Source organism: Macaca nemestrina, chromosome 8 (genome assembly GCF_043159975.1).
Source record: "Macaca nemestrina isolate mMacNem1 chromosome 8, mMacNem.hap1, whole genome shotgun sequence".
Classification (NCBI taxonomy): Eukaryota; Metazoa; Chordata; class Mammalia; order Primates; family Cercopithecidae; genus Macaca; species Macaca nemestrina.
In genome coordinates, this window is record NC_092132.1 from 78,064,679 (window position 1) to 78,081,257 (window position 16,579).

The 16,579-nt window shown below is 40.9% G+C and overlaps 2 protein-coding genes across 27 annotated transcripts in view; one reads left to right on the plus strand and one right to left on the minus strand.

The window, feature by feature from the left end:
- LOC105482169 (ARF guanine nucleotide exchange factor 1) overlaps positions 1-15,050 on the plus strand; it is a 154,689-nt gene extending 139,639 nt beyond the window's left edge. For 2 of the 4 annotated variants that reach the window (XM_071068140.1, XM_071068141.1), the window contains exons 36-40: positions 753-892; positions 2,298-2,466; positions 3,962-4,100; positions 5,051-5,168; positions 6,450-15,050. In XM_071068140.1, the coding sequence (XP_070924241.1) occupies positions 753-892; positions 2,298-2,466; positions 3,962-4,100; positions 5,051-5,168; positions 6,450-6,614 (731 nt within the window). In that variant the 3' untranslated portion in view covers positions 6,615-15,050. The other 2 variants (XM_011742148.3, XM_071068142.1) reach the window with 1 other exon arrangement.
- Positions 1-16,579, minus strand: part of LOC105482167 (centrosome and spindle pole associated protein 1) — a 160,637-nt gene that overhangs the window by 19,989 nt on the left and 124,069 nt on the right. For 19 of the 23 annotated variants that reach the window (XM_071068153.1, XM_011742146.3, XM_011742142.3 and 16 more), the window contains 3 exons: positions 14,940-15,049; positions 12,081-12,219; positions 9,262-10,110 (listed from right to left, as the gene is read on the minus strand). In XM_071068153.1, coding sequence (XP_070924254.1) covers positions 9,899-10,110; positions 12,081-12,219; positions 14,940-15,049 — 461 coding nt within the window. In that variant the 3' untranslated portion in view covers positions 9,262-9,898. The other 4 variants (XM_011742145.3, XM_011742144.3, XR_011606966.1 and 1 more) reach the window with 3 other exon arrangements.

A 16,579-nucleotide genomic window follows, 5' to 3' on the forward strand; every position in this document is an offset into this window, starting at 1 on the left:
CCAAAGGGGGCTTTCTACTAGGCAGTCCTGGGGCAATGGCTCCAATGCTGGGCCACTTACAATCCTTGTTTCTTTCTACTATGAAAAATAGGCCGGGCGCGGTGGCTCACGCCTGTAATCCCAGCACTTTGGGAGGCCGAGACAGGCGGATCACGAGGTCAGGAGATGGAGACCATCCTGGCTAACACGGTGAAACCCCGTCTCTACTAAAAAATACAAAAAACTAGCCGGGCGAGGTGGCGGGTGCCTATAGTCCCAGCTACTCGGGAGGCTGAGGCAGGAGAATGGCGTGAACCCGGGAGGCGGAGCTTGCAGTGAGTTGAGATCCGGCCACTGCACTCCAGCCTGGGTGACAGAGCGAGACTCCGTCTCAAAAAAAAAAAAAAAAAAAGAAAGAAAGAAAAATAGTAGTGAGCTAAGAAAAAAAAAATCTCATAATGTTTTAAGAAAGTTTATGAATTTGTGTTGGGCTGCATTCAAAGCTGTCCTGGGCCACATACAGGCTGCGGGTTGGACAAGCTTGTTCTAAATTATGTAGGGCACTTTTATTTTAAAAGTTACTTTTCTAAGGCTTTTCTAAATATCAGTTAAACTTTTACTGAGTAATGCCTACGTGCAAAAGCAGTATGTCCTTCTCATTGTGATGTGTGAATACATATTAATGTTTCCTTAGCACTGTAATGTCATGGAAATTACAAAGAATTCAAAATAATTTTTTGTTTGCATGTGCATTGGGGGGGGTTTCCTCACAGAATTTCCAGAACAAAAATTGTTTGCTGCCCTGTTGATTAAATGTGTTGTGCAGCTGGAACTCATCCAGACTATCGACAACATTGTCTTCTTCCCAGCCACAAGTAAGAAAGAAGATGCGGAAAACTTAGCTGCAGCGCAGGTAAGGAGATAGGAGGACAGCTGCTTTTTTTGTGTAAGTAGGAAGTTAGCTATAGCAGTCTGGGCTGTAGAGTTAGGCTAGAGAATTAATTTGTGGGGCCTTCCTCATGCAGATGTCCTTTTAAACCATGAGACTGGATCCCATCACAAGGTAGTAAGGTTAGCTAGAGCAGGGAGGAGGGTCAGCAACTGAGCACTAGGAACCTTGTCCTCTACAGCTTCTGGAGAGGAGGCAGCTAGCAGAGACTGAGGACGAGAATCCATGAGGCATGGGGAGGCACGGGGAAGCAGGTGTCAGTTGTCCAGGAAGTCAGATGAAGAAAATGTTTTAAGCAGCAGCATGTGATCAGTCACTTGTTAAATGCTCTGGATAGGTCAAGTGATACTACTCTTGAGAACTGCCTTCTAACTATTTGGAGGACTTTGGAACCTTAACAGTGTGTTAAATGTTAAATTGAGGACAAAAGCATAATTGTAATGGGAAGAGAGAGAGAGAGAATGTGGACTCAGCCAGTACTCTGTTAAGAAGTTTTGCTATAAAGGCACAGAGAAATGTGATAGCTGGAGTGTGAGGGGTTTGCTATGTTTTGTTCTCCAGATTGGTGATATGGCAGTGTGTTCACTGGTAAGAGCTTTCCAGTAGGGAGAGAAAAACTGACTGTAGGCAAGAGAGGGGCAATTGCTAGGGCCATGTTTTTGAGTGAGTGGAGATAGTACTTCATACAGAGTGGGAATCACCTGGGGCAGAAGCCCAGATAGTTCCCATGTGGTGGCAGGGGGACGGCTGGGGGATGGGTTATGGATGCAGGAAGTCTGGTACATTTGGGGTGGGAGCTTGTGAGAGACCACCTTTGCCAGCTTCTGGTTTCTCACTGAGATGGGAAGAAAAGTCATGTACCATGTGAGATTTGGAAGAATGTTTAGCTACTTGAGAAGTGAAAACGTGAGCTGGTTGGCCAGGAACGTGGCCTAGGCCAAGGTCTGCCAAGGGCTGGGCCAGCACCAAGCCCACTAGTTTAGAGAGAAACCAGTCTGCTTTCTCTAGTCACACATGACCACATGGCCGTTTTGCCAGCCAGTTACTAAAAGGAAGAGGAGGGGTTGTGAAAGAGAATAATTAAAATCATGATGCATGGACTCCATAGCAGTTGAGAAGGGAGGACTTGAGGGGCTGAGGAGCGCAGGGCCAGGGAGTTGGGAGTCCAGGAGGGTCTGGACTGATGGGAGGCGGTGCTTGGGGACGAGGATGTGTAACGGAAGATGGACCGTCCCTTACTTTGTTAGGTTAGATGAAGCTGAGTATCTGTGGCTTTCTTGTGAAACTGGTCTTTGGGGAGCATTGAGTTGTAAATTAACTAAAATTATTGTGACTGTGTGTATATGCTGGGGTGGTTTGTTTTTCAAAGAGAGATGCGGTGGACTTTGATGTTCGAGTTGATACTCAAGACCAAGGAATGTACCGCTTTTTAACATCACAACAACTTTTTAAGCTACTGGACTGCTTATTAGAGTCACATAGATTTGCAAAAGCATTTAATTCCAACAACGAACAGAGGACTGCCCTGTGGAAAGCAGGTAAGCTATGCACGCCTCACATTTAATGTTTACTGTTGATGGATGTGGGACAGATACATACAGGTATCAGAACTCATTGACTGTCTACTGTAGGTATCTGCATGTCACTATGTGTACTTGTGTACTCTGACCTTAACAGTAGTAAGGTAATCTCACAACCAGGCCCTTTTCTGGTCTGCAGTAAGCCAGATAACTACTTGGGTGAATTTTTTCCCCCTTGGTCTATTATTTGACTTATATTGTTCTTTCATCTTGTTTACCCAACCTGGACCTTCTTATTGATACTAACTGACATGATAAAAGCTGTCCTTTCATTAGGAAATAAATGAAAGGACAGCTGTAAAAGTCACACACACAAAACCTGGCATGTGTATTTGAATGGCTTCTCTGTTTACTGGGAATGGCTAAAGTTCAGAGTGAAGGTGAATTTATTGGGATGTGAGTTATATTTGTTGTAGAACAAGTTAGACATTTTAAACAAAAAATAAGCTTTTATTATAAACCAAAGTGGCATTGTTAATTTTTTAATTTAAGAAGTAGAGCCAGGTGCAGTGACTCATGCCTGTAGTTCTGGCTACTCGGGTGGTTGAGGTGGGGGGATTGCTTGGGGCCAGAAGTTTGAGACCACCCTGGCCAACATAGACCCTGTCTCTACAAGAAATTAAAAATTAGCGGGGCATGGTATCGCATACCTGTAATCCCAGCTACTCGGGAGGCTGAAGTGGGAGGATCACTTGAGCCCAGGAGTTTGAGGCTGCGGTGAGCCATGATCACACTGCTCCCCTCCAGCCTGGGCAGCACAGTGAGACCCCATCTCTTAAAAAAAGAAAAGAAAAAAGAAATATAATTATTAGGTGCCAAACAATGCTGGGAGGATGAGGGGCAGCAGAATAAGGCAGAGAAAAAGAAGGGGGCTGATAGTTACTGAACATCAAACTCTGTATCAAAAGGGTTTGGTGCTTATGTTTGTTTATTTAAAACAGCTGTGGCATTCTTCTTCCCTTTACAGCCTAACTTCTGGGAAGAGTAGTCTGTACTTATTTTTCCCCTTTTTTCCTACCCAAGTTGTTGCCACCATTCCACTGGGCCTGTTCCTGCTGAGCTGATAGACCCTCCTTGTGTCCACACACACTGGACCCATCAGACCTCTGACAGAGCAGTTCTCACCTCCTGGAGGTTGCCCCTGTTTATCTGAGCGCCCTCGTGCAGGCAGAGCACAGAGCCCCTTCTACAGCTTTGGGGATTCAAGTGCAGTTTCATGTGAAGGGCTCCACCTTCCCAGGCCACACGTTATTTTATATCTCATATCCCCAACGCGATTAGGGAGGGAATCCTGGACGTGGAAATCATCTTCATATCAGGCTGCTGTGGCTCCACTTTGTAAGCAGCAGATGCTGATGGCTGAGCACAAACAAAATGTGCTTCCATATGGGCTGCTTCACCTTTACATAAGATGCCTTCCCAAACTAATCCCAGAAACTTCCCCTTTCTGCAGGATTCAAAGGCAAATCCAAGCCCAACCTTCTAAAGCAGGAGACCAGCAGCCTGGCCTGTGGGCTGCGCATTCTATTCCGGATGTACATGGATGAGAGCCGCGTTAGTGCCTGGGAGGAGGTCCAGCAGAGGCTTTTGAAGTAAGACTCTTGACTGATTTCCATCTCTGACCAGGTAGCCACGTGGTGCCGGGCAGGAAAGGGGCCCCGGTGGGACCATGCTGAGAGCTGAGCCTTTGGGGCCTGGATGCCCCTATTCCACAGAGCAATTGTAAACTTAAATTCAGTCTTAGAGATGAATGTGCTTTAGTGACATGTGGCCAAATCATGTCTAACATGCAGGACAAAGGAGGTTTTCTGTTTTAAAACTGTGAACTATGTCATTTATAGGCCTTTTTAATGTCCTAAGATAGTCCCATTTTTACAGAACAATCATTTGTGAAAGTGAAAACTTGCCTGCCTGCATTTACTTTGGAAAAAATATTTGGAGTTTTTCTTAGTATTACTTTTTTTACTCTTTTACTTTAAGATAACTAACATGTAAACTCAGGCTAAGAATGAAACATGCCATTCAGAAAGAATACTACCATCTGCATTGTATTACATCTACTTAAGGAATAGATGTTCTGAGGCCAATTAAATACATTTTAGAATTTTAAGGGGTCACCTAGTCTCTGTTATCCCATTTGATTGACAAGACTGGTTGATTAAGGCCCCGCAGGGCCTTGTGATCTAGGTCCTCACAAGGGTCAGTGAAGAGAGGAGTCGCCTCAGATTCCAGCCCAGGTCTCTTGAAACTAAGCTTCATATGTGCCACCTGCCACACAGCAGCTTTGAATTGAAAGAAACTTAGAAAATTAGGAAAATGTGGGTTTCCTGGTAAGTTACAATGGCTTCTTTTAACATGTTTGGTTTTCTTCCCAATTTGAAAAGCATGTTTATGTTGACACTCCAGCTAATGTAAACAGATAGGATCTAACATGTTCTTGAACAGTTCATATTCACTACTATGTTCATGATTGCTCTTTCTCAGTGAATATGGGGACCAGTAGATATACAAGTAACATTAAAGGAAGCCTTTTCTTTTGCAGTGTCTGCAGTGAAGCGCTAAGTTACTTCCTCACTCTAACATCAGAAAGTCATCGGGAAGCCTGGACTAACTTACTGCTTTTGTTTCTAACTAAAGTTCTAAAGATAAGTGATAATAGGGTAAGTATGAGGCTTCGAATCCAGCCCAACAGTTCTAGCCCGATTCGCGTCGGGATGCCGGGTCCCAGAGTTGCCGTGCAAGAGCTCTCAGAGCCGAATCAAGCAGTGCCCAGGCTGCACTGCTGCTTGTGCAAAACCACCAGTGGCCTTGCTGTATCTTCCTCAGTCCTCGCTTTTCTCCCTCTTACCCAGCTTTGTTCACTAATTAGCAGTTCTCTAGGGGATTCAGTAGGTGAGGGATCAGAATCCCTTGGGATACCTCGACAAGTTCCTGGGTTCCCTCAACATTGAAATTCCCATTGTGACCCCAGGAGTCTCTCCCTTTTCCCCATTTTGAAAACTGCTGTCCAACTACCTCATGACCTTGCACTCTGCCTGCTACTCAAGAATACATCTGGTTCCTGGGCCTGTGCTCCGGGCTGCAGCTGTTCCTTTGGCATATTTAGTGGTTCCAGGTAACCCAGAGTCCCTAGTGAATGGGCCTCATATAAGAATTTTGAACCAGTAGAAATAAAGATAAAATACACACATGACTGTAAATATAAGTGCATATTTAAAGGTTTTCAAAAATGTACATTCTACTCTTACAAAAAAATAGCAACTTACAGCTCACACATAAGGAAACAGGTTGCTTTGCTGTGACCCTAGAATAGGTTTAAAAATGCCTAGTGATGTGGCCCAGTACTTGAAAGGCCAAGGGTTCTAAACCCCAGCCTCTGTTACTCCACAGCTGACTTTTTTTTTGCCATAACATGTCTCACTGCTTCTCTGGATCTGGAGGGGCACAGGGGTAGGAAAGGAGGCTGCAGACTAGAGTTCAGAGATGAAGGAACTACTGTGAAGATACAGCCGAAGTATAGCAATCGAACTGTACATGTGAAACGTATGTAGCTTTGCCTGAAGAACTGTTTAGATTTTTCCCCAAAACTTAAAATTTTTATGTAACAAAAGATAAAATTTCAGTAACCCATAGCTTATAAAAACTCAACTCTAGTTTGTACTCAGTTGTTTTCTTTTGCTTATTGCCCAGGAAAAACAGTGCTAAATTACTAAAAGTTTGTCAAAGATATACAGGCAAATGTTTTTCAAAGTAAGGATATGTAAGTTAGTAGTGTTTGTATGAAGTGAGTTTTTCTAAGTTCCACAACCCACAGTCACTGCCTGCTGTGGACGCTGCTTTCCTGGCTCCTGTAATCGAGCCCCAGAGTAGTTTGACTCTAGGCAGTTTGAGGCTCTGGAGTTTGCAATCACTGCTAATGGAGAAATTCATTTTCCCTGCAGTTTAAAGCTCATGCATCATTCTACTACCCTCTCTTATGTGAAATTATGCAATTTGACTTGATTCCTGAACTTCGTGCTGTTCTTAGAAGATTTTTTCTGCGAATCGGAGTAGTTTTTCAGATATCACAACCACCTGAACAGGAACTTGGAATAAACAAGCAATGATGGGAACTTAATATTTTTGTTGGCGTTTACATCCCTCTGCTCTTTAAAAGGACGCTGGAGCTGAGGTTTCCTACCTGAAAAACGATTTCTTCGGATTGCAGTGTCTGAGAGTTACTGGTAAAGATGCTTAGAACTCTTATTCAAACTTTCAACACTCCAGTCCCTTTTAGTACGGGCGGATTTTGTGTGTTAGGTTGGCCTCATGTTGAGCAGAAAGCCTGTTTAAACAGTGTCAGCTCATGCTCACGGGTCCTTCCCTGTCTTCCACGGCAGGAAAAGCCCCACATGTTTTTGGCAGGTGTGGAAGTGAAACTTACCCAAAGAACTATAGATGTAAAGATTGAACTTCTACAAGAAGTACAACTCAGGAGAGCTGTATTTTGAAGGATAAAATGTTTATAATTGGGGAGTGGGGAGAGAAGAAGAAATTATTGTTCATGGTAAAAGATATTTAGCAACTATGGTATTCTTATTCTGAAGATTTTTGCACACTCAGGCTATCTGAGATACTGGTAATCATCCTGTGAAAAATGTACAGAGATGCAGGTCTGTAATATAAAAATCTTAAACATTATATAGTTCTTCCTGCACTGTTTTCTTTCTTTATTTTCTTATTCATTTGCTAAATACCCATAATATTTTGTCAAATGCACTAAACATTTGGGTGGAACTTTCTTTTTTATTTTGTGGGGATTTTTAGTTTGGCCCTTTTTGGTGGGTGGTGATTTTGAGGCTTTAACATGCCCAGAAGCTGTTGTGGCCGACACTTCAACAACAGGGAAAAAAAGGTAGAAAATATCCCTACTGACAGTAACTACCTGTCACATATTTCTCTTAGGGCTTTTAAAGATGAGCCATTAAAATAGAATGATCCTTTATGGACCAAAACTTGAATCACTGCAAAATGAATCCAGATTGCTGTCATTTTCTTTTGGGTGGTGGGGCTTGATGTAGATTTTACTCTATGTACAGAATTTAATGTTGAATATATTAAAATAACAAATCTGGCATGGTTTGCGGAGGTTAGATTTACTGGAAATGTATTCATACTGTGAATTGTGCTCTGATGGTTAAAAGACAAGATTGTCAAGCATTCCGTATTAACAGTGGATGTAGAAAATTTTTTCAGACGGATAAAATGTATATGGTACAGATGTAAAGTTTTCTATGTAAAAAATTCTGTACAACTTTCTGTACAATATTGATTCTCATCTGGCATATTCTAATCAGGTTATAGGTCAATAAAGTTTTTGAAATATTTCATCAGTGCAATCAAAACCTCTATAACCCACCCCCATGTTTCATTGATTCTTTTCTGTTAAGGCCAAACTACTATGGAAAAGACATTTTCAGCCAGAACTACAAATTCAGTATTGTTTGGTTCTGGTATTTTCTTTCCAGCTTCCAGCATTAGATCCTCCCTCACACTGTACTTACCATAGAATATTTATTTTTAAGGCAGTTTTTAAAATTTTTATGTATCTATTAGAGACTGGATCTCACTCTGTTGTCCAGGTTGGAGCGCAGTGGTATGATCACAGCTCACTGTAGCCTCAAGCGGGGCTCACGTGATTCTCACACTCCACCCTCCCCAGTAGTGAGGACTATAGGCACACAACACTACACTTGGCTAATTAAAAAACATTTTTTTTGTAGAGACGGGATCGCACTATATTGCCCAGACTGGTCTCAAACTCTTGGACCTGAAGTGATCCTCCCAACTCAGCCTCCCAAAGTGCTGGGATTATAGGCGTGAGCCACCATATCCAGCCCGAAAATCTTTTGATATTTTGCATATTAATATTTTATATATTAATAACCTAGCATCAGGCTACACTACTTGAGTGCTGAAAAGAGCTAAAGTTCTCTTCAGCACAGTTTGCAATATTGTGTGTTTTAGGAGTCAGTTGAAGTTGTGTGGTACATGGCATTAAACAAAAATGGAACGTGTCAATATCATCTAACATGGTTGTGTTAAAGAGGAAAAGTATTCAGTCATCTTTGCTTTCACACCTCTCTTAGATAATGAACAGTTACTGAACAATGCATTTGTAAGTGTGCCGTATTTGTTACCCCTAAGACAGCTCTGTTCAAGCCCAGCTGGATGCTAGAGCTGGGAGCCACTGTGACCTTGCTATGCGAGGGTAAGTGTTCCACACAACCTGGCAGTTGATTATTTAATGGTGTAGTATTAGGACTCTTCCCCTAGAAGAGTCAGAGGCTTTCTTCTTTCTTTCAGATGACAATAGAACAAATTTTTACTAGTAAAGCAAACGATGGTCCTAAAATTAGAAAATCAATCAAATATAAAATTTACAACTAGCCAAAACTCAAAATATCAGTAATATGTCTGATATTGTCTACCATTAATTACATCAGAGGATGTATTGGAGAAGCAGTGCCTGGGGATGTTCTCAGCTATCATGGTTGTGAAGATTCTGAGTCAGAATTTCATAATTTGAATGACTCCTTTTTTTTTAAAAAAAGTATCAGTTACTGAGTGATTAGAAAACTCACATGGACTCACTTATCCAAGGTTCCATGGTGGTGGAACAAGAAGACGACTCCAGTCTCTCTGTCCTTGACTCCTGGGTGTCCCCACCTCTGTTCAGCCTCCAGAAAACTAGTCTAGAAAGCTCCATAGTAGTTAAAATAAAAAGATTTTAGTAATTAAAATAAAAATTTATTTGTATCAAGAAGTAGTTATATAAATTAGTAACTTAAATGCCTTCATTGGAATAAAAATAGAAGCACAAAGGTGTAACATTTAATGTATGGCTTACAAGAATACAAGCAATTACAGTTCCCTTCATTTCTGTATCAGTAGCTACAAATAACATGAAATAGGACATCTGATTGTGTCACACAGAAACTGGAATAATCACAGCTACAATAGATGTACCTACTAAATGAATTCTTTTGCATGGAGGTAACAATGGAAAATGTGCATGTAACAAAGGGGAATCTGGTTTTACAGGACGGTTAAGACACTTATTCACCTTAATGACAAGCAGAATTCAACATACGCACATACAGTAGTTCAGTTCATTACCACCCTAATTTATGACAAAATTGTGCAAAAATAATTCTATACAATTCTATTATATAAATCAATAATCATGGCCTTATATTTATGTACACAATATACATCATAATAATTTTATATACAGATGGAAAAAAAGTAACTTTTAGGTAGGGGCCAAAAGTAGGACATATTATTGAAGGTACAGATTTACCATTCCTTTCACCTTAAAAGGCACTACTGGGTCCAATACAGGTTTATTTTAACCATGTGCAGTCGACAGGCCCTGCCAAGTGAAAGTGCCTGGTTTTCCAGGAACCTGCTGCTGCTCCTGGTTCAGCTGCTCTGCCATGAAGCGTTTCAGTGTTTCTGAAGTGCCAGGGCGGAGCCAGGGCTCAGTTGCTACAGAGTTTGATCCGTCATCCCCTATGTGTTTCATGACGTCATCAGGGTCAACCAGTGAACTCTCATCATCTACAGGAGGCAAGGGACATGTGACTCAGGTAACAGGCAGGCAGGACAACTCGGCATTTCCCCACAGTGTCATGTCCTGAACTCTGTTTTGGTTAGACTCACCCCACCGTATTTTAGAGGGAGGAGAGCAGGCCCACAAAGGCGTCAATTTTGTAAAACAAAAAATGATCAACTGAGTAAGCTGAATCCATGGCACTAGCAACCAGAGGGATTCTAAGTATATCAGCGACACCTCTCCACCAAAGTCAACAGGAGGAATGTAGGTAGTTTCATTTTGTAACTGTTACCTCAGGAGAAGCCTAATGGCTACACATAATTTTTTTTTTTTTTAAGCAAGGTTTGGGGAATACTCTTCAACCTACAACACTGCTATAAGGAAATTAAGTTATTTTGGGAAAACACTAGTTGCAATGAGATTACTTCCATTCTTAAAACATCTAATCTAAGAAGGCCATGTCCAGTCAATGAAGAGGTAGCTCTTAATGTGTTTCATTCTTTAACTGAATTTGTACTCAACTTCTGTGTTTTACTTATTATTAGGTATAGTAATAGGAAAATCTGTCTTCCTACCCTGTGATGTCATATTCTTTTTTCTTTTTTTTTTTTTTTTTGAGGCGGAATCTCTGTCGCCCAGGCTGGAGTGCAGTGGCGCGATCTCCACTCACTGCAAGCTCCGCCTCCCAGGTTCATGCCAGTCTCCTGCCTCAGCCTCCCGTGTAGCTGGGACTACAGGCGCCCGCCACCACACCCAGCTAGTTTTTTTTTTTTTTTTGTATTTTTAGTACAGACGGGGTTTCACCGTGTTAGCCAGGATGATCTCTATCTCCTGACCTCGTGATCCGCCCGTCTCGGCCTCCCGAAGTGCTGGGATTACAGGCGTGAGCCACCGCGCCCGGCCTTTTTTTTTTTTTTTTTTTAAATTACATCTGGTCTGTGAAGGATTGGTATGTGCAATCAATCCACATCATAACAAAAAGCTCCTGCTTGAAAGGACAATGTTAAAAAACAGTGTAGACATTAAAAATCTTCTGAAAAAGATTCTTAAAATGCTGTCTTCTCTCAGATATATTCCTGTTAAATATTAATTCAGTTTGTTGGGTCTAAAAGAAAATGCCTTGTAGCTGGAAAGAAGACATCCTTTCCTACTGTCCCATCAATTAACCATGTCTGCTTGTGTTTGGTGTGGAATTACCACCATTAGAACACACCACACCTTGACTGCTAGATAGACAGTATATGAGTACAGTTTTAAATTAATACAGTATTAAAGGTAGAATCTAAAAAAAATCTTGAGATTGTAATGTAGATTAACAGACTAAAGAGTATTTCCCAAATAGACCACTATTTGCTAAAACTAATTACCAATATGAAACTGTCCCATTATCCCAGTGGGTAATAGCATTGGTACAAAAAAGGGTGGTACAGGGCTCCTTAGGTGTCCATCCTGCCTTGTGCTCTATGACTAGCTTTAACCTGCAAGTCACAAAAATACACTCATAATGAGACTAGCTTTATTTGACCTCTGAGGCTTTGTTTGTCCATGGTGTGGAAAGCCAAATAAGAAGGTAAAAATTTTCTTTGTAGTACTACAAATTTACAGCATAAGTGTAAGAACTCAGTCTTAAGGCTAATTTCTAATAATGTTTTATTACTAAAGTTTTAGTAAAGTGATTACTATATCATATAGCATTTTCTCTGCTGAAAGCAAAGCCTGGATATATTTAATAAGCAAAAACTATTTTACCTGTTTAGACTCCACTCTAAAATGGGCACCCTCTCTGATAGAGAAAATCTGATGCAAACTTAATCCTGAGGTCTGGTTTTGCTCAATAGTTACGTCTTGGGCCATACAACTCAAAGGACTTCAAACTCATTCCATCTATCCTCAGACGTTAGTGAAAGCCTTGAGTAAGAAAGTTTAAAAGTTCATACAGGATCTCTGCTATAGGCCATTACACTTGGTCATTTACCTGTATTAATAGGTTTATTGTGAAGTTCATTCAGTCTTCGCATTCGTTCCTCATTTCTCATTCTAAGCTGATCAACATTTACACTGGATGTAGATTTTAGAGAGAGACCATCTGGTGCTACATTAGGACGACTGCTATCCTGTAGTTAGAAAACAGAACTTCAGAAAGTCATTAACATAAAGTATGTTCACAAATCAGTGAATCAGGGCCAGGCATGGTGACTCTCGGTAATCCCAGCACTTTGGGAGGCCGAGGCAGGCAGACCACCTGAAGTCAGGAGTTGGAGACCAGCCTGACCAACATGGTGAAACCCCATCTCTACTAAAAATACAAATTAGCTGGGCATGGTGGCGGGCACCTGTAGTCCCCAGCTACTTGGGAGGCTGAGGCAGGAGAATCACTTGAACGCAGGAGGCGGAGGTTGCAGTGAGCCGAGATTGTGCCACTGGACTCCAGCCTGGGAGACAGAGACTCTATCTCAGGGGAAAAAAAGAAAAAAACATCGACAAATCAAAACATCCTCTTGCCCTCAAATGTACATTGTGATGAACAAAATAAATGGAAATATGGAGCCACTTATATTATGGCTCCTATGCTTATCCATGCAAGCTCAGATGACTCAGTCAAGAATAAGGAATAACATTTGTGATGACAGAAATGCTGCCAGTCTGGATAAAGCTTGGGAATTATAGGACACAGAAGGAAAAAACTAAAGCAGCAGGGGCTGAGACAGTCCAGCTGTAATCAAGGCAGTGTGGTACTGACATAAGAAAAGACAAGTAGATCAATGTAAGATTAAGAAGAATACAGAAGTAAATCCTTATGTTTACAGATGAGTTAACAAAATGCAATGGGAGAACAGTCTTTCAACAAATGCTGCTAGAACAACTGGATGGCCACATGCAAAAGAATGGACTTGGACCCCTGCACCTCACACCCTATGCAAAAATTAAAGTGTATCACAGACCTACAATTAAGAACAAACTGAAAAAAAACAAGTAAATCCTCATGATCTTGTCCTAGGCAATGGTTTCTTAAGTAAGACACCAAAAGCCCAAGAGAGATTGATGAGTTGGACCTCATCAAAATTTAAAAACTTCTGTGCTTCAAAGAACACCATCAAGAAAGTTAAAAAGATACAGAATGGGAAAAAAGATATGAAAATCACACATTGATAACTAGACTTGTAGCCAGAATGTAAAAGAACTCTTACAACTCAATAAAAAGACAATTCAATTTGAAAATGGGCAAAGGGCTGGGCACGGTGGCTCACGCCTGTAATCCCAGCACTTTGGGAGGGGAGGCAGGCAGATCACCTGAGGTTAGGAGTTTGAGACCAGCCTGGCCAACATGGCAAAACCCCGTCTTTACTAAAAATACAAAAGTTAGGCATGTTGGCAGGCACCTGTAATCCCAGCTACTCAGGAGGCTGAGGCAGGAGAATCCCTTGAACCCCAGTGGGGCAGAGGGTGCAGTGCGCTGAGATCACACCACCATACTCCAGCCTGGGCGACAGAGCGAGACTGTATTTAAAAAAAAAAAAAAAAAAAAGCAAAAGGATTTGAATAGACATACCTCCTAAGAAAATATACAACTGGCTAATAAGCACATGAAAAGATGTTCAACGTCATTAGAGAAATGCAACTCAAAACCACCATGACACTACTTTACACTCAATGGCTAAAATCAAAGACACTAAGTGATGGCCAGGATACAGAGAAATTACAACCTTCATACACTGATGATGGGAAAGTAAAATGGTACAGCCACCTTGGAAAACAGTCTGGTACTTCCTCAAAATGCTAAATACAAAGTGTCCATATAACCCAACAATTTTCCTCCTAGCTATATATATTCAAGAGTAATAAAAACATCAAAAACTTGTACATGAACATTAATAGTATCCGTAAGAGCTAAAAAGTGAACACAACCCAAATATCTATTAATTGTTAAATGGATAAACAAAATGTGGGATACTAATACAGTGGAAAATTATTCAACACTAAAGAGGCATCAGTACTGGCACATGCTACAACATGAATGACCTTCAAAAGAAGACAGACAAATCCAGTCACAAATAACCATAGAATGTATGATCTCATTTATATTAAATGTCCAGAAAAGGCACATCTATAGAAACCAAAGTAGATTGGTGGTTGCCTAAGGCAAAAAGCAAAGCTATTTTCACCTGGTAATGCTGTACATATAATAACGCTAATAGCATCTGTTACTTGGTGAGAGCTCTCTGCATACATGGCTCAGTGCTAAATGCTTCATATTAACTGTATCTTAATGTCATATAAAAGGAAACACAGAGTTTAAGAAATTGCCCAAGCTGCCTGCCCAACAAGGAGGTGACATCGTTGGGACATAAACTCCAAAGCCTCTACTTTTTACTGGCTACACCGTAAAGCTGGGGAGCAGAGTGATGAGAACATGGGTTTGAATCTCAGCCTTCTTGCCCATATGACCTTGGCAAGTCATTTGACCGAAATGAAGATGACGCCTATATCACAGAATTAGGTTATCATGAGGCTTTTTGATAAATGGCATCAGTTCCTTCTTGTGCCTCTCTGAAATCCATATATTCTGCAGGAGAAGGAGGAAGGTTGGGATGCAGAGCTACTTACAGCCACCCCAGGAGACAAGAAAATACTATTATTATCTGGAAGAAGCCAAAGCAGAATTCAATAGCTACCCAAGGTCATCCAGTCAAGGCTGAGCCTAGATTCAGACCCATGTCTGAATTTCAAGCAAGTGCTCTTTCTTTATGGGGCCACACAGATTTAGCATGGGTCAGAACCCAGACCTCTCATTCTTCTAAGTTGAAAAGGGGAAGAAAAGAAGTTTCATACACACAATGTCTAGTCCTTTCCATTTGTTCCTCCTGCGCTCCCGTGCAGAGGGCAACTGTGATGGTGGAGGGAGGACGTCATCTTCAATGGCAGGATATGTCTCACCGTAAGCACCTAAGAGGACCCCAAAAAGCAGAAGGAGTCTTAATACCGCTTCAAATCTTACTCAGAGCTAAACCAAGAGCCTGTCTTTTCATTACATTTTGCTTACAATACCATGAAATACACTCAATTTAAGTGTACACACACAGTTCGGTGATTTTTTTAGCAAATTTACAGAGTTGTGCAATCATCACTTTAGAGCATTTCCATCACCTTAAACAGCTCCTTTGTGCCCACTGGCAATCACTCCCTACTCCTACTTGCTGGCCCTGGGCAAACACTGCTCTGTTTCAACAGATTTACCTTACCCAACACCAAACATAAATGGAATTCTACAACTTAATCTTATGTGTCTTTTCACTTAGCAATAAGGTGTATGAGATTCATCTGTGCTGTGCCATGTTTGTTTATTACATTTTACTGCTGAATAATACTCCATCATATGGATATGTCATATTTTGTCTATGCATTTACCAGTAAATGGACATTTGCTAGTTGCTAGCAATTATGAATAACACTGCTATGAACATTCACATTCAAGTTTTTGTGTGGACGTATCGTCTCATTTCTTTGGGTTATAGAACCAGAAATGAAATTGCTGGGTATTATGGTTAACTCTGTTCTGCATTTTGAGGAACTACCAACCTATTTACATTTTACATTGTAAGAAGGTTCCAATTTCCCCACATCCTCATCAACACTTGGTATTGTCGGTCTTTTTGCTTATAATCATTCAAGTGGACCAGAGCTAATTTGACATGGACAAATAGCCTACAACATCTACGGTAACCTCCACAGCTCCTTTGAAAAAAATTATACCTAAAGAAAAGTTAGAATAATACACATACTTAGAATCACCATTAGTTACTTTGCCCATTTCTATATATATTTGGGGGGATGCTGTTTTTGCCAAGCCACTTTGCTACACCAATAAATTGGAGACATCATGGCATTTTGTCTCTATTTCAGTGTGTACCCTCTAAGAACAAGGACTGGCTCCTACACTGCAAAAATCTAATTATAACATTCAGAAAATTTAACATTTATACAAAACTATCATCATTTAACATACAATTGATATTCAATTATCCAAATGTATACTGTATGGGTTTTTAACAATAGAAATAACTTTTATTGAATAAGATGTGGGGCTTTCTATAATTCTAAAATAAGTTTTGGGTCCTTCCATGCCTTTTCATGGTTTAGTAGCTCATTTTGTTTTAGCGCTGAAAACGATTGCATTGTCTGGATGTACCACACTTTATCCATTCACCTCCTGAAAGACATCTTGGCTGCTTCCAAGTTTTAGCAATTATGAATAAAGGTGCTATAAATATCTGCGTGCAGGTTTCTTTATGGACAAGTTTTCAACTCCCTCAGGCAAATACCAAGGAGTATATATGCTGAACTGTATGGTAAGAATATGTTTATTTTTGTAAGAAATTGCCACACTGTCTTCCAAAATTGACTACACTTTTGCAGGCCCACCAGCAATGAATGAGAGTTCCTATTGCTCTAAAACCTTGCCAGCATTTGGTGTCA